We start from the raw sequence: 21,291 nt of genomic DNA on the forward strand, positions 1-21,291 counted from the left end.
CATAAAACAACTTGGACATTAGCAAAATACAAAACAATAAATGACAGGTAAGAAAATGAAAATCTTCTACTCCAAATATTATCATAATTTCTGAGGGAAAAACACCTAAAAAGGGTGAAGGAAAATACTTTCCTTCCTAAGAACTGAATATATGTTACAAGTAAAAAGTCTCTAAGGTCCTAACGCACAGGAAATGGATTATTAAAGCAAGTTTTTGTTGTTTGCTTATCTACCTGCAGACTGAGTGTAAAACTATACACATAATGGGTACAAGGGGGAACAGTACGTCAGGTCAGCCACTGGGAATATGGCCTAGATCAAACCCTAGCTCAGCCACCTTCTGTCTGAAGGACTGTGGACGAACCCCCATGAGTCTCAGTATTCATTACCTAAAACAACTCATCTTGGAGGATTGTTAGGAAAATGTAGTAGGATCTTTGCGATTCTCTTATCATAATACCTAGTATACAGAATCCATCCAATACATTTGAAGAAAAGAAATGACACCTAATCTACACTAAAAGAATGATTTGTTCCTCTATTAATAGCATATCACTTTAAATGGACCTAGTACAGAGGTGTGGATGGGAGACTTTTCTTTCTCTATATTCCTTATAACATCAAATCCACTTCCAAAATCACATCATAGGCATTACTTACATTCAAAACATGTTTTAAGCTTTGCTGATAGTGAGTTTCATTCTATTATGGTTGGAAAAGATAAGTCGTAAGATTTCAGTCTTGCAAATTTTAAGACCTGAGATATGACCTCACAATGTCAGAATGGCTATTAAAAAAAAAAAAAAAAAAAAATCCAAAAAAACCAAAAACCAAACAAACAAGCCAAAAAGACAACCAGTACTGGTAAAGGACATGGAGAAATCGGAGCCCTTGTACACTGTTGAATGTAAAATGGTTCAGCCACATTGGAAAGCAATATGGAGGTTTCTCAAAAAATTAAAAACAGAACTATTATATGATCTAGAAATCCCACTTCTGGGCATTTATCAAAGAACTAAAATCAGGATCTTGAAGACATATTAACACTCAAGTTCAATGCAGCATTATTTATAATAGCCAAGGTGTGGAGAGAACCTAAGTGTCCACTGATGAATGAATGGGTAAAGATAATATGGAATATTATTCAGTCTTAAAAAGATGGAAATATAATGTCTAATAACACAGATTAACCCGGAGGACGTTATGCTAATGAAATACATCAGTATTTATAAGAGGTATCTAAAATAGTCCAACTTAGAGATATCTAAAATAGTCCAACTTAGAGAATCAGAGTGCAATGTTGGTTGCCAAGGGCTGGGGGAGGGAGAAAAAGAGGAGTTGCTCATTAACAACCATAAAGTTTCTGTTATGCAAGATGAATACATTCTAGAAATCTTGCCTATTAGTTAACAATATTGTATTGTACACTTAGAGATTTGTTAAGAGGGTAGATCTCATGTTAAGTGTTCTTATCATAATGAGAAAAAAGAAGACATTTTTTTCTTAAGGAAAAAACCCAACAGATTCTGAAACCATTTCCTTATTTTTATATTGCCTCTAACTTAAAAAAAAAGTATCAATGGTTCACTAAGCTTTTCTATACAGTTTCTTACTAGATGAGTGTTTAGTTAGATCCTTTTACTCAACACAATCTTAAGAAAGACCTGATTTAATGCTCAAAAAACAAAACAAAAACTTTCTACGGGGGAATTTTCTAATAAAATCCATAAGAAAAGGGGTAAGTACCAGAGATAGCAGACCTCATATTGTTTAAAAGCACAGACTCTGATGTAAGATGGACCAGGGTTCAAATGTAAGCTCAACTAATGACTACCTTTGGGATCTTGGTGAAGTCGCTTAACTTCTCTGAGTATCAATTTTTTCTGTAAAAAGAGAAAAATAATATCTGCCTGACAGAACAGTTCTGCAAGTTTAAGTCTCTAGAAAAATACTTAACATATAATATGATCCAAATAAATGTGAGGTCTCTATTGCTATTAATACTAAATAAACTGCTTTGCAAAATTAGAATTTAGCTCTGCCCATGTCTTATTTACGACATGATATGACTGAGGTGAGAGTGAGGGTAAGCTGAAAAAAGTCTTTACTTTTCTCTAGTGACTAAAAATCTCTTTGATGGTAATGGATTTATTAAAATACTCTTAACTTTTATTAGGTTTGATAAACAAGACTGAGGGATGGAGCAAGTAGCAACCACCATACTCTGGGCTGAGTGTTAAATGCATGGGTATTTAGTATTTGGCAGAAAGTAAATCCTTTTGGTTACCTCTAAAGCATATTCCAAATATGTGTGCCTCCTTCATTTAACTGCCACCTCCCCAGATAAAGCCCTCACTGAGTTTCTTCAGGACTACTGTAGCCGCCCGTCCAGGCTCCTTGCTTCTCTACTCTTGCCTACTCTCTGGTCCATTACCTATCCTAGCCAGAAACAAAACCTTAAAAACATGAACCACATTGTGGTACATACCTAATTAAAATCTCTTTGAATAAAATCCAAATTCCTTATCACAGCCTATGTTGCACCTGGCTTCTCAGGCAAGCCCCCAACTACTCTTGCTTCCTGATACTCCCACCCTTGCGTGGTTGTCCTCCATGCACTCAGGCTGGTCTGTGTGGCCAACTGCATATATCAGAAATGATGATATGCCACCTCCAAAGTTAGGTCATGAAAGACTGTGGCTTCTATTTGGGGTGTTCTCTTGCTTGCCTACACTCTACCTCATACTCTTGGATCTTCCACTTCAAAGGAAGCAATGCCATATTATGAGCAGCCCTGTGGAGACACCCACATGGAGAAGAACAGTCAGGGAGGAACCAAGGGCTGCTGGCGTCCACATGAGTGAGCAGGGAGGTGATCCACAAGCTTTAGTCAAGCTGGAAGACGATTACAACCTGGTCCACAGCTTGACTGCAATCTCATGAGGATGTCTGTGCCAGAACCACCAGCTAAGCCACTCCTCAGTATGAGATTGTTCAGTATGAGATGAATGTTCCTGAGTATGAGATGTCTGTAGTTATAAACTGTTGTTTTGGGATAGTTTGTTACTTGGGAATAGATAATACGTTACTTGGGAATAGATAATACGGCCAACAAAGGTCCTGATGACCTGATCCTTGTCTATTTCTCCAACCTCATTTCATATTCTTCTCCTGCTCATTATGCACCACTTACAGAGGCTTTCCTTTAGCTCCCTCCAAGCACCAAACTTTTCCCATTATCTTTGGACCTGCTCTTCCCTCTGCCTAGAATGCTCATCCTCCAATATCTGAATGGCTTCAATGATTTCCCCCCCAACTCCCAACGTTGCCTACTTAACATATACCCCACATTTTTACTTCACGCTGCACCCTATTCTCTTCATAGCACTAATCACAATCTGTAATTTCTCCCACACATTCCATCACATTCTGCACTGTATCCCCTATATGTATTCAGAACGTGGCAAAGAATGGGACTAAGTGAACACCTGTTGAATGAATAAAGCAATTGAAATGTTTTGTTTTCAAAAGTCAAACAAAACAACATAAAACTCACTTCAGATATTAGTTATGGTAACAGAGGCCAGACATTCTTTACAGTAAGCACTGAACAGAAAGGTTATCTTTGTTAGTGGAAATGCAATTTTATAATGGTAACTGAGAGGGTTTACAGTGTACTCACTTGATTTTGGCCACAACAAACAGATCATTGAACAGGAAAAGATGCCGCTCCTGCCTCTGCAGGCCTCTTTTGAGTTCTACCCTGCCATCAATGAGCAGAGTCCTGCTGGAGCATACAAATGATGAGAGAAATGTACATGTATCCACACTGGCAGAAGGACTCTCCCTGTAATAGATCAAACACCACAAATCTTTAGTCAGATGATCAAATATAGGAATGAGTTCTATAACATTATAACTTCTAGTTGGTCAAGGAATATAAAGCTCTCCACATCTTTTTAATGCAATGGCATAGTTTCTTAATTGGTCCCTCAGTCTCCCTCTACTCGGTGGCCTTTTTACATTTCATTATGAAATTTTTTTCAAACACAAAGCAAGGTTGTAAATTTTATAATAAACACATGTATATCCTAACCTAAATTTTACCATTAAAATTTTATTGCACCTCAGTATCTAATCATATATCTCCCCAACTACCTATCCTTCTATCTGTTCAATAATCCATTCCATTTTTGGCATTTCTGTGTAAACAACATAACAGCAGTACCTCTCCCCTTAATATCATTAACTAGAGTTCAATATTTACTTATAACTTAAAAAAATGAATGCACAATGAAATGCTCAAATCTTAGGTATATGCTCACCAAGTTTTAATGGATATATTCACTTGTGTAGTCTAAAACTTCATCAAGATAGGAACATTGTCATCACACCGAAGTATTTCCTCTTGTCCCTTCTCAGTTGTTATATATACTAGCTTCGGCTTCTAGGTATTGGCCTATGGGTGGTTTATTTCTTCACTGCAGGCTGAGACCACCAACTCAAAAGTATAATAGCATCAAACTTATATTTTTACCTACCTGATTATTTAAAAAATAGCCCAAACCAGATTTTTAGCCATTTGTGGCTTGATTGTTTTGCATATGCCACATAATTACACCCAATATCTGCTAGCCTTGATAAAATAGAGCTTAGTGATGGTAAGACTCCACGTCACTCCTGCCCTTCAGAATTCTCTGACCCAGAGATTCCCTGCTGTGCTGCTGAGACGTGTAATCTTCAGAGACATCCTCTTCGATCCCCCTCACTTCCAATCCCCCTCACCTCCAATCCCCCTCACCTCCCTTGTCCTTTTCCTCTTCTGGATGTTGGTCCTTTGATCATAAGCCCCAAGACAGTCTCACGCTATGAGGAGCTTCCTTTCTCCTGCAACCCTGCCCAATGGTATCTTTTTCCTTGTTCAGTCCCTAAATCCCTCAAATTCCTAACAACAGTCAATCCCAACTCCATCACCATCAAGGCAATCACTATTCTGACTTTTTTTTCCTACCAAAGATTAGTTTTGCCTGCTCTACAGTTTCACATAAATGCAGCTGCCATGCGTACTTCTTTGTATAAGATATTTTTAGTCAGCATGCTTTATTACATTTATCAGCAATCCATTCCTTTATGCTGTTCAAGAGTATTCCATGACATAAATATACTAAAGTTTGATTATTTCTTCTCCTATTGATGGACCTGGGCTCTTTCCAGTTTTTAGCTATTATGAATAAAACTAACTATTAAACATTGGACTAGTCTTTTTATGACCTATGCTTTAATTTCTTCTGAATAAATATCTAAGAATGGAACTGCTGGGTCACAGAGTAGGTAGATGTTTAATTTTAGGAGAAACAGTTTTCCAAAACAGTTGTACCAATTTTTATTCCCAAAAACACTGTAGGAGAGTGCCAGCTGCTCCACAACCTTGCCAACATTTGGTGTTGTCAATCTTTTAAATTTTGGCCATTCCAGTGGCTATATAGTAGCACCTCATATGATTTTAAGTTACATTTCTCTGACGACTAAGGATATTGAACACTTGTATATCTTCATTTGTGAATCATCTTCTAAATCTTTTGCCTACTTAGAAAAATTAGGTTATATATTTTTATACTGAGTTATAGGAATTTTTTATATATCTTGTATACTCATCCTTTGTCAGATGTTTTAAAAATATTTTTTCCTTATCTGCTGCCTGTACATTTTCTTGATTCTGTTTTTGATGAACTTTATAAATTTTGAAGAAGTTTAATTTATCATTTGTTGACCTAAGAAATCTTTACCCATCCCCAAGTCATAAAAGATATTCTCTAATGTTTTCCACTAAAATCTGTATAGCTTTACTTTTTGCACATCTAAGTATGTGATCTATCTCAAATTAACTGCAGCTTATAGTATAAGGCAGGGGCTAGGGTTCATTTTGCTTTTCCATATGGATACCTTATTATTCAGCACCATGTTCACAGAAGACTTTCCCTTCTTCAATGGATTGCTTTGGCACCTTTGTTAAAAATCACATGAGTATAGAGCATGGGTCTATTTCTGGGCTCTCTGCTGTGCTCCACTAACCTATTTGTTAATCCTTATGTCAGATACACATTGTCTTATAATTTTACCCTTACAGTAAACCATGAAATTAGGTACTATATGCCTACCAGCCTTTTTCCTTTTTGAGACTGCTTTGGATAATCTAAGTCCTGTATATGGAAATGTGTATTTCCATATGCATTTCAGCGATTAATAAAGATAAAGATGAATAAAGATTAATAAAGAACACAAACAGAGAAATGTTACTGTGGCAGAGGAAGGAGATGAGCACAGTTTCAAATATACTTTGTTTGGATTAGGTGGTGTGGGGAAACCAGGCAGGCAGCTAACACTTAGAAGAGATGTCAGAAGAGATGTAGATTTGGTGATCATACAAAGACAGGTGTATAAATACTATAGGAATGGCTAGAACAGCACAGAGAAGGAGCATAGAACACACACAAAAAGAAGGCAGAAACACTTCCTTGAGAAAAGATGTGATTTGAAGGGGTGAGGAAAGAAGAATCTGTGAACAAGATGGAGGCAGGTGAAAAAGTAGCAGAAAAAGAATGAAAAGCAGTGGTGGTCTGGGGTGCTGAAATTGGTAGAGGGGTAACAAGTTGAAGCCTGAAAAGATGTCTGGGAAAAAAAATCAGTTGGTCATTAAGACCTTCAAGAAAACAATGACAGGAGATTGGAGAGGTTCTGAAGAACTCAAACAGCCTGAGGCTTGAGGAGTAAAGAATGAGAAGGAAGAATTAAAGGCTGGTTCTGGTTATTTTTTAGCAGCTTCACACTACTAGGTGACTTTAAGAGGAAAGGCAGGAAGAGGAGAGAAACAATCAGCCCTGAAGGTAGGTGTTATAACCCCTCATTTTGCAGATTTGGAAGCTGATTTTCAGAGCAATTAAAATACACAATGACTTACAAGTAAGTATGGTTTCAAAACATGTATTTAGAAAAATTCCATGTAGCTTTTCACAAGGACAAGCATTTCATTCACATTGACTCATCCCTCATCCACCCATGGTAAATGAGCTCAGTAGCTTAGGACTTCATGGGGGTAGGTAGGAGAAGAAGTGGGCTCTGGATGGGCTTTTTTGCTAAGCAGTGTGACACGGTGACTTTGGCTGCCTCAGTTTCCCCATCGTAAAGTAAAGGCAGTTGGAGTGGAAGATCATTAAACGGTTTTTATAATTTGTATATGGGAATAAGTATAAAAACATGTACTCAAAAGATGGAATTAAGATTACTAAGGTCAGAGAAAAAGATAATGGATATGGTTAGCAAGCAACCCTAACCTATAGTTTACAAACATAGAGATAAGCATACTTGAGAATCACCTCAAGGAAACAAGTCAGAGTTCAAATAAAATTAAAACCAAGAAACAGTCGTGACAAAAATAGCAGTAAGAATGTAGAAATATTTATTAGTCTAATTTTAAAAGGAGCTCAAATAACAAGAATTTGTCGGAGTCTCCATCAAAGGTTAGGGTATAAGAGGCCATGTCCTGGCATCTCAAGCATCTGGTTCACATGGTAGCCACAATAAGTGGAGATTTTGGGTTATCTGTTTCCTGGGTTGGAACAGTATGGGTCACAGGGTCTCATCTCCCCTGGATTTACTACACCACTGAGTGCTCTCTGAGATATTGTCTTAGTAGTTAGCCCTCCCTTCCTCTGTTACTGCTGTCCTTAAAGTATGGTCCCCAACAAGCAGCATCAGCATCAACTGGAAACTTCTCAAAAATGCAAATTCTCAGGACCACCTCAGACTTACTGAATAAGAAACTCTGGAGGGTTGGCATAGCATTCTGTATTATTTTACAAACTCTTCAGATGATTCTAATGCACGCTGAATTTTGAGAACCACTGCTGTCCCAGACTCTGTAACACCCTTGGCTCTAACATTCTAAAATTCTACAACTCTGTATTTGAAGTAAATATTAGTAGCATATATTTCTACTTCAAGTGAACTTGTGAGAGCTGTTCCTCCATTTCCTGTAGTTCTGGGGCTATAGCTACCTTTCCTAGGAAATGAATTCCATTCTGCTCACTAATTGCTAATTACACACATACTATGTGTGATTTAAAGAGATGTGGGCAGCCCAGGTGGCTCAGTGATTTAGGGCTGCCTTCAGCCCAGGGTGTGATCCTGGAGACCTAGGATCGAGTCCCATGTCAGGCTACCTGCATGGAGCCTGCTTCTCCCTCTGCCTGTAATAAATAATAAATAAATAAAATCTTAAAAAAAAAAAAGAGAGATGTATAAGTGAGGAACAAAGACAATAAACCAATCAGAGCTGTCTGAAAGGGAAAAGTTTCTCTATTTAATATTGTAGACTGAAGTTCCGCACTGATAAAAGGCCTATCATAGAGAAAAATCCCTTCTATTTCAAATTTTTTTTTGAGATGAGATGTGGGAGGAGGCATAATGGCATCTTTTATCATGTAGTGATTTTCAAATATTTAGAAAAAAAAGAATGAAATTTCACTTGCTGTTATGGAAAATGAGTAGGGACAAGGCTAGTAAGCAAATAGATGAAGAATAACACAGTATTTTACACAGCTTTAGTTTCTTAATCTCTGGACAGAAAAACTTTGTAAGGAGAAAAGCCATCTTTTCATTTTGGTTTTAGGTTCAGTAAGTAACTGCTTTTTAATTTTAAGCTGTCAGGTAGTAGTATGGCTTAAACTAGGGATCCTCAAACTCAAGGGTTCCAAGAGTAAATAGTTTAGGCTTTGTGGGCTATATGGTCCCTGCTGTCAACTACTCAGCACTGCCACAGTTTCACAAAATCAGCCACAGACAATACCTAAATGAACAGGTGTGGCTATGAGCCAATCAAACTCTATTTGCAAAAACAGGCTGCTTGTCTGGGCCATAGTTTGATGACCCTTGGCTTAAACAAGTTCTAAAACATTTAAGTACTCATAAATAAAGGCTAATCTGGAATAATAGGAATTAGAATTTTTTGTTTGTTTGTTTGAGGTTAGTACAGGCCAAAATTTAATTAAGTTATTTTTTAAAAAAATGTTTTGCACTTTAAAGCAACTCCAAAGGAATTTCATACATAATAATTCATTTTCCACCTCACAATAATAGTTTCAAATAAGTAAATTTGATGGTGGTGTAGGGGAGAATCCACAAAGAGGTTAAAATATTTTTCTTTTTCATTGTGGATTTTTCAATGTACATGTCTGCAGTCTGTCATTTTGAGGATCTATATGTAAGTATGGATTTATATTCATACGATTTCAGCAAGCTAAGCACTGGTTAAAAAAAAAACACAACCAACATTCATGTAGTAGTCTAAAGATAAACATCTCAGTACTCACATAATTTAAAATGAAAAAAATCTGTCCTAGAAGGAAACAAAAGCACAAATAACCTTTGTGTTTTTAAAACTACAATCTTAATCAGTGTTTCCTACTTAAAAATGTATTTCTCAATTATGTGACTCTGAAGTGTTTATTTTTATTCTGAGTGCATGTAGATGTGTTTATTTTAGTCTTTTAGAGTATGGATAGGGGGAGCAAGGCAAGATTGTAACCTTCTATTTAGCCTCTTAATATAGCCTGATTAGGATTTACAAGTTATAATTAACAAAGCTCTAAAATGATCTAACAAATACAAGCTGAGTCTAAGAATTAACCTGCTGCTGGCTTCTTATGTATTAACATTCCATTTTCAAATAGGTTTGTGAAGCCATTTCTAAAAGGCAAAAAGGAATTTTATAACCTTAGTAATTTTTTGCTAAAATAAGATAATAGTTTTTATGAAACCTGGCCATAGTAATGCCTCTTAATATTTTTTACTAAGGCTCATTGTAAAAGTGAGTTTACTTTTAGGTAACAATTTTACAATTTTAGAGGTGGTGTTACTTCATCATCTTAAATCAGAGAAGAAAAGACACTAAAATTCAGAACAGTTTTTGAAAGTTTGTTTATAAGTGATAATTAGTAATTATGACAGCAAGTACTAGATAGGATCTTGATAACCTCAAAGCCTAGCACATGGTCACTGCTCATTTCAAATGCCATCTATCTATTCCATGAAAATTTTCTTTCAGTTGAATTCTTGATGTTATCTCCTATCTGATATCTAGCACTTATATCCTGCCTTGTACCTCTGAAATATTCTCATTCAACACGTATTGGGTATATGATTGCTGTGTAATAAGTTAATTATTTGCTAGAGTGATATGGATTGCATTTGCCTGTTGTGTACCAGTGTTAGAGAGAGTCATGGTCCCCATGGTCCCTGGGGTCGAGGAATTACTGTGATAGATCCATCAGACAGTAAACACAATGACAAAGTAGTGAGGTAAGTGTGATAAGAACTTCAGCAGACTCGGACACAAGAGAGAAGCAAAAACAGGAGCCCCTATCTGGGCCTGCATGGGTCAGAAAAGTGTCTTGGAGAAACCAAAGTCTTAAAGGATGGACTGGCCAGTGAAGGCTGAAGGCAGTCTGAGTGGAAGGAAGAGCAGAGCGACCAGGCCTGTTGTGCTGCAGTAAGTGGTGAAGTTCAGAAGATGGGAGTGACACAGGCCTGAGGAGGGAGTGACACAGACAGCAGATGAGGAAGGGGCCATGTTATGGAGGTTTCTCCCATCACATTTAGACTGTATGTGAAAGCCCTAAAAGATTTTAAGAAACACACTGTTTTGTAACTTGTTGAAGAAAACAGATGAGGGCAAGCTTAGAGGAAAAGAGGAATTTACTGCAATAATCTTAGGCAACAAATGTCATGAACCCAAGCTGGCAATGAGAAAAGGACAGAAGATATAGAAAAAAAAAAAATTATCAATGTTATTAAAAATACAAATTGTTAAAATTTGCAAATTGATTAGTTATGGGAGAGATATAGGACAAAGAAGAAGAATATAAACCCAGCGCCCAGCCTCTATTTATTTACTTATTTTTAATTTTCATCCAACATATATCTGTTAAGCATCTCCATGTGTCGGTGCAGCATCGAGCTAGATGGTGAAGAAGATACGGGGTAAGCAGCTCAGATTTATCCTCTACTCGTGAAACTCTGAGTGTAGCTCTACTGTCAGCTATGTTCTTGACATCACCCATCATTTTTGCTCAGTTCCATTTGTAGCAGAGGTTGAAAACCACAACCCACAATCATATTTTATTTGGCCCACCCAGAGGTTTCAAAAACATTTGGTTTTGAATATCCAGTTCACCACATTCCCTCTCTTGCCACGTTTTTTTTTTTTTCTGTTTACTGCACCTCCCTGCGACCTGAAAGCATTTAAGTCTGTGATTCAAGCCTTAGTGTTAGTCTTTTAAACTACCTTAATTTTTACTTTTAAAATGTATTTTATCTTTATTTTTAAAGATCTTATTTATTGATTCTTGAGAGACACAGAGAGACAGAGACATAGGCAGAGGGAGAAGCAGACTCCCTCTAGATAGCCTGATGCAGGACTTGATACTAGGATCCCGGGATCATGCCCTGAGCCAAAGAAAGGCAGATGTCCAACCGCTGAGCCACCCAGGTGCCCCAATTTTTATTTTTGAAAAATTCATGATAAAATATACACAAAATAAAATTTACCACTTGAACTATTCTAAAATATATAATTCAGTGGCATTTAGTATATTGACAATGCTGTGCAACCATCACCACTATCTAGTTCCCAACATTCTCACCATTCCCAAAGGAACACTTGCATCATTAAGCAATTACTACCTGTTCCCCATTCTACCCAGTCCCTGGCAATGACAAACTTCTTCCTATCTCTACGGATTTGCCTATTCCAGATATTTCAGACCACATTATAGGTGGCCTTTTGTGTCTGATTACTTTCACCTGGCATCATGTTTTGTAGGTTCATCTATATTGTAGTATCTGTCAGTACTTTATTCCTTTTCATTGCTGAATAATATTCTATTGTATGGATGGACCACATTTGTTGATCTATTCATTAGTTGATGGTCATTTGGGCTTTTCCACCTTATGACCATTGTGAATGGTGCTGCTTTAAAAATTCATGTACCGGGCAGCCCGGTGGCTCAGTGGTTTAGCGCCACCTTCAGTCCAGGGCCTGATCCTGGAGACCTGGGATCAAGTCCCCATGTCAGGCTCCCTGCATGGAGCCTGCTTCTCCCTCTGCCTATGTCTCTGCCTGTCTCTTTTTCTCTGTGTCTCTCATGAATAAATAAATAAAATCTTTAAAAAAATAAATAAAAATTCATGTACATATTATTTATTTGAACAACTGTTTTGTTTTGTTTTGAGCATATACCCAGGAATGGAATTTCTGGATCATATTATAATTCTATGTTTAAGTTAATGACAAACTACAAAACTGTCTTCCACAATGACTAAATTATTATACATTCCCACTAGCAATATATGAGGGCCCATACTTTTGACTCTTCTCTCTGGTCTCCACACATAATCACATTTTATCTTTTAAGGATATTCAAACAAAAAAAATAAAATCTCCTGAGTCTAGACATTTACAACCTCTCCTATGGTTTGTCATGAACTCCTAATTGGACTCTCTACTTCCTTTCTCCCTTCTTCAATCTATACTACTCATATCTTACTTCTATTAAATCAATCTTCCTGATGCACATGTCAATGATCATGGCACGTACACTGTCTAAAGAGTCAGCCCAACTCATTTACCTAGCTTTCAAATTCTACCATCTGTTTGTCCTAACCAGTTGATGACATCTCAGGTTGAAATTCTCCATATTGCCTGTGTAAAGGTAACCCTTGTGAGTCTTAAGAGAATAAATTAGTCCAGATGTAGTTTAGAACAAAAAGAGATGACTACTGAAATGAAGCCATAAAAACCATCAACATCAAAATTTAGCTTATTCAGCAATAAAAATCTGTCCATTAGGTATTCACGACTATCTCAAACAGTCAACATTCAAAGCACATTTTCAGAAAATCTGGTCTAAAGCAATTATCTGTCTTATTGACATGGGAAAGCCTGTTACATTTCAACAGTCATCATCCAGAAAAAAATAAATTCAAATTACCAAATAAAACTGTACATACATGATAACATGATGTGGCTGCGTGTAGTAGGTGCTATCATGTCCACCTCAAATTCACATCAATGCTGCATCATGCAGCTCATATTATAGCTCTGACTTGGTGGAACAGAGCCTAGTCATAGATAATGTTGATAATCAAGATCAAAATGAATGAAGCTAGCACAAGGGTTTTTAGAGTAAACAGGAAAATGGCTGGATAAATAGTGTGAGCAAGGCCTTAGAAGCAAAAAATACAAAAAGGAGAACTTTTAAATTATCAAAATTCTAATTGGAACATGCAGCATAAGTGACATAATGAGACCCAACAATCTTATGTTAACAATCCTAATATTTAAAGAGCCAGGAAAATATAAACACTACAAAAGCAGAGACAGAATAGCAATAGGGAAAGATAGTGATAAACAGTTACACTAACAGTGCACAATCATATACAGAGAGATACTACTTCCAAAAAAGGGACTAAACTACATCACTTCTTTATAGCCTTGACACAGAAGTTGTTCAACAACATCTATTAGGAATTCACTTAGTACAAAGCACTTGGAAGTTACAAGGAGAAAACAAGATCACAAAAGCACTACATCTGAGAGCTTAAAAAAAAACCCACAACCCAGTCTACATATAAATGAAACACAATGATGTAAGGCTAAGTGAAGAAAAACCTGAGCTTTACAACTCTAAACACTCCAGTGAAAATGGCAACTCTATGAGAACAACCTTATTTGATTATGAAATAATCAACAGGAACAGAGACTCCAACAAGGACTGGAGAAACCTTTAAACCACTTTAGTCACTGTGTGGCCTGTTGACCTAAAAATACTGTATTATCATAATTATCAACTAACATTGGTTTGGGTCATCATCTTGACTCAGTTAAGAATGCTAACTATATTCAAGCTACTCAAGGAAATTTATATGTGTAGTGATTACAATGTGGTATAGTTCTATGTTAGCTTGTTTACTGACTCAGCAACAAACTAAGTCATCAACATGCTGGTTGGGCACTCCAGTACTCTAATTAGTTTGGTTCAGGTAATAACTATATAACAGTACACTGGAAGGAACAAAAGAATCATACCTGATTAAAGATAGTTCCATCTACAGTTTCTGGATCTGCTGAAGTTAAAAACTATCATTGGATAAACTTCTAGTTAGAAAATTAAAAAATATCATATACCTGTGAACTAGAAAGTCCTCAAGGCAGTACATTAATGGCAGGGACTTAAGTTATCTGCTACTTCTACCTCATTTAGGCCAAAATGTTAATATTCAGGTTGATCAATAAATGTGCTGATTCAATTGGTTGATTTGTAACTAATAGAGAAGGGTTACCTTTGATTGGGAACTTTACTATTTTACCAAAATACCTACAAAATGTATTTCACAGTAAGAAAAAACTGTAGAATAGATACTTAAAGGCTTTTTTAAAAAATATATTTTTTTAATTTATTCATGAGAGACACACAGAGAGAGGCAGAAACCTAGGCAGAGTCAGAGAAAAGCTGGCTTCCTGTGAAGAGCCTAATGTGGGACTTGATCCCAGGACACAGGATCATGCCCTAAGCCAAAGGCAGATGCTCAACCACTGAGCCACCCAGGCATCCTGACTTTTTTATTTTTTTTAAGAAAATCACAGCAATGGGGATCCCTGGGTGGCGCAGCGGTTTGGCACCTGCCTTTGGCCCAGGCCGCGATCCTGGAGTCCCTGGATCGAATCCCATGTCGGGCTCCCGGTGCATAGAGTCTGCTTCTCCCTCTGCCTGTGTCTCTGCCTCTCTCTCTCTCTCTCTCTGTGACTATCATAAATAAAAAAAAATAAAAAAAATAAAAAAAAAAGAAAATCACAGCAATGAGTTAAGTCTCTTAAAGAAAAAAAAAACTCTTGGGGTGCTGGGTAGCTCAGTTGATTAAGCGTCTTTCAACTCAGGTCATGATCTCAGGGTCCCGGGATTAAGTGCCATGTCAGGAGCCTGCTTCTCCCTCTTCCTCTGCCCCTCCCTCCTTATGTGTTCTCTCTCTTCTGAAAAATAACATCTTAAAAAAAGAAAAATCCAGGATCCCTGGGTGGCTCAGCGGTTTAGCGCCTGCCTTTGGCCCAGGTTGCGATCCTGGAGACCCGGGATCGGGTCCCACGTAGGGCCCCCGGTGCATGGAGCCTGCCTCTCTCTCTCTCTCTGTGTGTGACTATCATAAATAAATTTAAAAAAATAAAATTAAAAAAAAAGAAAAAAATTCTCCAGAGGTTTTGAAACAGATTTTGAGCACATTCCTGGCCTTGATATATTTATTTCAAATTAAGTGAATTTGGGAAATAGAAAATAATTTTTTAGTGGATGCTAAATAGAAAGTTCTATTAAAGGAATATTTTAATCCAATGTGTTGTTTTTCTATATTGAGATGATTAAACTATTTGATGAAGTTTAACCTTTATTTTTAGAATCCCAAAACATATTCCATATTTACAAATAATTTGCTCAGTCACATATTAATGATTGACTACAGTGCATTAAGCCCTATTCAACACACTAAGGATATAAACCAGTTTAGTAGCCAGAGGTCATGAAAGAATTTCACCTTTCATTCTAAGTGAGTCAAGAAGAGGGGATGGTAAACAGTATGGAGGAAGACAAAAGTGGAAAAATGTAATACTTGCTTAAAGAAAATTTAAAAGAAAATCATAGTAATTAGATGGCTAGAGCTTCTTAAGTAAGAATTCATTAGAGGCTTTTTGAAAAGTAGTAACTCAGGAGAAAAATAATGGTGGTTTGGTAGTTGTGGAAATGGTAAGACATAGTTCTATTTTGGATATATTTCAAAGGTAGACCTTAAGAGGATTAGATGATACACTGATTTCTGATGTAAGCAACTGGAGGAGGGGCGGGGATAAGAAATCTGGCTTTGGAGATGCTAAGTTTGAAATACCTATTAGATGTCAAAGTGGAGATTTTTTTTTTTTTAAGATTTTATTTATTTATGAGGGACACAGAGAGAGAGAAGAGAGAGAGGCAGAGAAGAGACACAGGCAGAGGGAGAAGCAGGCTCCATACAGGGAGCCCGATGTGGGATTCAATCCCTGGGCTCCAGAATCACACTCTGGGCTGAAGGCGGCGCTAAACTGCTGAGCTACCTGGGCTGCCCCCAAAGTGGAGATTTTAAAGCTATGAAAGAGATCAAGCCATCTAGGGAATTAATATAGAGAACTTCCTCAAGTACTGAGGCCTGAAGCCATCAACATTTAGAGGTTTTTCAAGGAAGGAGAAACTGACAAAGGAGAATGATCTGGCTGTCAGTAAACAGAACCAAGAAACCCAGAGAAGAAGGGACAGATTGGAATGTCCAATGCCAATGCCAAGGAAGGTGATTTGACCATTGGACCTAGCATTATGGCATTCACCAGTGACCCTGTCAAGAACAATTCTGGCGGGCATTCATGAAGAAATGATTCCAATTTGGTTAACATCAAATTTTTGGTAATTGATGATTTTGGAGAGTCATCCTTTAACTTTTCCAAAAACATGTTCAACTTTTGGAAAGAAAATTGTTAAGAAGATACCAAATAAAACTGGAAACACACAAAAGTAGTATCTAAACCCAAGGAAGTACTAATAAAATGGCCTTGGTCATTAGTTGGGAACTATTACAAAGCTCCAACATTATTCCCTCACTATAAGAGACAAAATAACTAAGCTGAATAGAACCTAAATGCTATCTCATAATTTCATATGTTCCAGAAGTTTCTCCCTCACAGTGCTAAGATATATTTTCCCTCAGAGAATACAAAGCATATTTTCTTGTGCTTATTGGCAGTCACTTCTATCAAACACTAGCAGCTTTTCATAAAATTGGTGTTTAAATCAAGAATCAGTTAATATGTTATAAAGAAAAGATGTCTGAACTTTCTTTGACAGACATTTCAATTTTTGAAAAGAATATGTTTTAAAACTACTATGTGCACAGAAGGTACTTGAATAGCTTACCAAAAAGCCTGGGATGCTGTCTCATTCAACCTTTGGGACTGAACAACCTTTCTATCCACCAAACTCAGTCATACAGATGACTGAATTCTTGAAAATAGGACTTAGAAATTGTTAAGGACACCAGTAATTATAATTCCGGAAATGGTCTCATAAGTCCCATGCCATAACATGAAACACTTTAAATTATTTTTATTTATTCAATTTTATTTTTTCAGAGAGAGGGTGTATGGTGGGGGAGAGGGGCAGACAGGAAGAGAGAGAATCTTAAGCAGGCATCATGCTCAGTGTGAGAGCAACGTAGGGCTCAATCCCACAACCTGGAGATCATGACCTGAGCTAAAATCAAAAATTGGATGCTTTTCTGATTGAGTCACCCAGGCAACCCTGAAATGCTTTTTTTAAAAAAGTAAATCTCTGTTTTTGGCTTGCAATAAAATATTCATTTGTCTCCTTTTGATAAAAAAATACCCAAAATTCAAGTAACTGAGCTTTCCAGATAGCCTGGTTGTTTATTTTACTATACTAAAACTCACTTATTGTAGAATAAAAACAATAACATATTTAAAAGATGCTGCAGTTTGTTTGAGTCAAAGCTGACTTAATACTACTCTTCAAGTGTTCATGCAAGCCTGTGCTGGGAAATCCAACGTTGACACTCTTAACCTTTCAAAGCATTCAAATTCTAACATACCTTCCAATTTCACACAAAAGTAAACCCAAGCCATAAAATAAAAGCTTTACGTAAAGCATATACAATATATACTGTCAACAAATGTTGTATTGACACTTTTTTTTTATAAATTTATTTTTTATTGGTGTTCAATTTGCCAACATATAGAATAACACCCAGTGCTCATTCCATCAAGTGCCCCCTTCAGTGCCCATCACCCAGTCACCCCCACCCCCCGCCCACCTCCCCTTCCACCACCCCTAGTTCGTTTCCCAGAGTTAGGAGTCTCTCATGTTCTGTCCCTTTCTGATATTTCCCACTCATTTTTCTCCTTTCCCCTTTATTCCCTTTCACTATTTTGGAAAAGCAAGTTTTAATTTACTACTGCCTAAGAAACTGTTTTCCAGTTACTAATTCTTTTCACCTGGGACTGTCACCATTGGTGCAAGTATCTGAATGAAATGATGATGTAACACAGCACTTCAAAAGCCTGGTATTTTAAGTAACTCCTTTTATCTGGTACAATTTTAATATCTGTCACCAAAACAAGAAACACAAAAAAATCCTCTAAATTGACCAGGCACATATGTTGACTGGCATCTAAAGGTGTTGAAGACAGTGTAATTAGATATAAAAAAGATATAATAAAAGGTCACAGAAAAGGGATGTGCCCTCAAATATTGAGGGAGTTTACAAGTTGGAAAGTATCCTTCTTCCCGTGTGGCCAGGAAGAAGACAAGAGGCCAGAAGAAGCTTCTCAGGGGCATCAGCACTTGACCTGAGTCCTTCGGAGACTTACGCCTTGGACCATAGAGAAAAACTTAAGCACAAAAAGATCAGGTGATTTGCTAAAGGTCACCAAACTACTCACTGCACAGTCAAGTCTGGAACTATGGCTTCTCCATGCCCAAAGCAAGGAGGCTTCAGATCAGGCCCTACACTTGGGATAGAAGCAGCAGTTCTGGCAGCACTTTTCATACAGTTTTTCTCCTAATAAGTGACCTTTGCCTATTTTTCCATTTTTCTGGCTAAAATAGGTCACAACAAAAAGGACACTGAAGGGCAGCCTGGATGGCTCAGTGGTTTAGGGCTGCCTTCAGCCCATGCTGTGATCCTGGAGACCCTGGATTGAGTCCCGCATCGGGCTCCCTGCATGGGCCTGCTTCTCCCTCTGCTTGTGTCTGTGCCTCTCTCTTTCTCTGTGTCCCTCATGAATAAATAAATAAAATCTTTAAAAAAAAAAAAAAAAAGGACACTAAGAACAGGAAAAATTCAGTTTTTGTTTAAATAACTTACAGGATATTCTTTCTCTCTAAACAGAAAATATATGAAATCTTTTTAAAGAATGTCAGTATCCTGGTTTACGAGCAGTATCTGACCCATGATAGGTATTGTAACTACTTGCTGATAGAATGTACTACAAAGGAGTTCCATGGCACTTCATTATCATTTTTTTTTGTTCTCTACTTATTTTGTATCTGTATGCCATGTTTTCCAGTGAGCACTCTACAATGCACATCAAGATAGGATCCATGCCTTATTTCCAATCCTGTTTCTAGAACCGTGGCTAGTATAGAGGACTCAGATGTTTGCAGAATAAACTGCTAAACAAAACATCCTTAGTTTCCTCTCCACCCACAAAAAAAGTAAAGTGGAGAAATCACTTCATTTAGCTGGATCATTCAGAAACCAGAACCAAACTCCAAAGCCACTCTGTGTTGCTATGAATACTTTTTAGCTGGAGTAGGGCAGGGGTGGCTTCTGATTGATGATCCTCATGGTTTCAACAACAACCCAGGGGAGCAGTGTGCAAAGAACAGAATGAACTCTCTTGAGGGGAGGCAGACCTGTTTGATAATTTGCTCCCATTCTCTACCTCACTTTATGATTTTGGTCTCACTTTACACCCATGCCACTGTATTTCTAAAATTATTTTCCCTCACTGCTCTTAAATAAAAATAAAAATGAGGGGAGAAGAATCCCAGAAAGATGAATATTTGACTTCACACAATTTAGTTCATAGTGGCAGGGCTTTTTTTCAAAGGATCAAAGCATTCCAAAAAGTGAGAAAAAGCTAAAAGCTATTAGAAATAAACTAAGCCAACTGTCTCTCTTGCCCAAGTTAATAGACTCTAACTCACCCCCTCAAAGACTTGGGCTGCAGGCACATGTACACAAGCATGCACTAGGATGCCCAGCATGGTTTTGAAATTCTAACCCCTGACACAAGGGCAAATCTTTTAATTTTGTTCCTTACAAAATACAAAGCTTGGCATATACTCAACAAATGTTTGTTGAACTGAAACCCAAACTAAAGAAACACAAGAAGCATTAAAATACTTTCCAAACAGATCCTAGGCATGGGGAACCATCTTACCAAAATTATATTAAAAATTCTTTTATCATTCTCAAAAAAATTCTTTCCCTCATGTTCAAGTTATCAAGAGAGTAATCAAAATGATCATAAATTAATGCTAAATAACAAATGTTTTAATTTCTATTTCTCCTCTAAGTCTCTAAAAATGTTAGTAATAAATGAAATACTTTTACAAATAACCACTGGTGCACGTTAAAGTGTGAAACCCACATATTTATAACTAGACAAAATAAAAATTGACAGCTCAACTAAAACCAAACCACATTTTAAGTCATTTTTCACATAGCTAAAATGACATCATTGCCTTAACAAAGCAAAAAGCACGCATTGCATCTGTGTTGGTAGAGCTGAGCAAACACACATGTGGCCTGATTTATTTCCAGACTGAAAATTTTAATGCACTGCTCTGAGGTGGTTTCCCTGACCATTCAGCACAGTGCTAAAGCAATATGCCCTGTCATAGAAGCCTTGCTGGAAAGAGATTAGTGAGAAAATGCTCTACTGTTTCTATCATTCCCAATAAAATTATATTGGAATTAAATTCCAAAGGTTTCTGAATCTTGGGGTTCAGAGAAGATCTGAGAATAAATCTTTAAAGCAGAACATGATTAAATTCTAATGGAAGTGTCATTCTCCTGATTCTTCTCCACTCACCTCACCTATAGTTACATGAAGTGTTAGCATTCCACAAAAGCAGAGTTGAAGTAACTACACTTGAGCTGCCAAGACTCTATCCTTTTTATATCAGGAAGCTAAGTAGACTTAACCTTTGGAAACAGAAGAAAACAAAAGGGTGGTGATGGTAGTGGGGGAGGAGAAGGGACAAGACTTTTCTTTCAGAACCAGACCTTTTTTTTTAAGATTTTATTTTTATTTATTCATGAGAGACACACAGAGAGAAGAGAGGCAGAGACATAGGCAGAGGGAGAAGCCGGCTCCCTGCAGGGAGCCCGATATGGGACTCGATCCCAGGACACTGGTGCCTCCAGAACCAGACCTTAATGTGTTCCAAAATTTCAGAACAAAATAAGACCCCCTGCTTTCCTTGAGGGCAAGGGTTTCTGACTGTCTTGCTCACTGCTGTGTTACCAGGAGTACCTGCCACAGGAAATACTCAAGAAAATATCTGCTAAATGCCTTATGATGATGAATGTTTATCTTGCTATGACTGTTACAGTCATGGGTCTTTTTCTGAAGGTGGC

At 37.3% G+C, this 21,291-nt stretch overlaps 1 protein-coding gene across 6 annotated transcripts in view; it reads right to left on the reverse strand.

Moving 5' to 3' along the window:
* ARHGAP20 (Rho GTPase activating protein 20) overlaps positions 1–21,291 on the reverse strand; it is a 141,096-nt gene that overhangs the window by 54,790 nt on the left and 65,015 nt on the right. For 5 of the 6 annotated variants that reach the window (XM_072821914.1, XM_072821910.1, XM_072821916.1 and 2 more), the window contains exon 3: positions 3,683–3,847. In XM_072821914.1, coding sequence (XP_072678015.1) covers positions 3,683–3,847 — 165 coding nt within the window. Of the gene's footprint in view, positions 1–3,682; positions 3,848–13,065; positions 13,270–21,291 lie in introns of those variants that run through there. The other variant, XM_072821915.1, reaches the window with a different exon arrangement.

Source organism: Canis lupus, chromosome 3, assembly GCF_048164855.1.
Source record: "Canis lupus baileyi chromosome 3, mCanLup2.hap1, whole genome shotgun sequence".
Taxonomy (NCBI): Eukaryota; Metazoa; Chordata; class Mammalia; order Carnivora; family Canidae; genus Canis; species Canis lupus.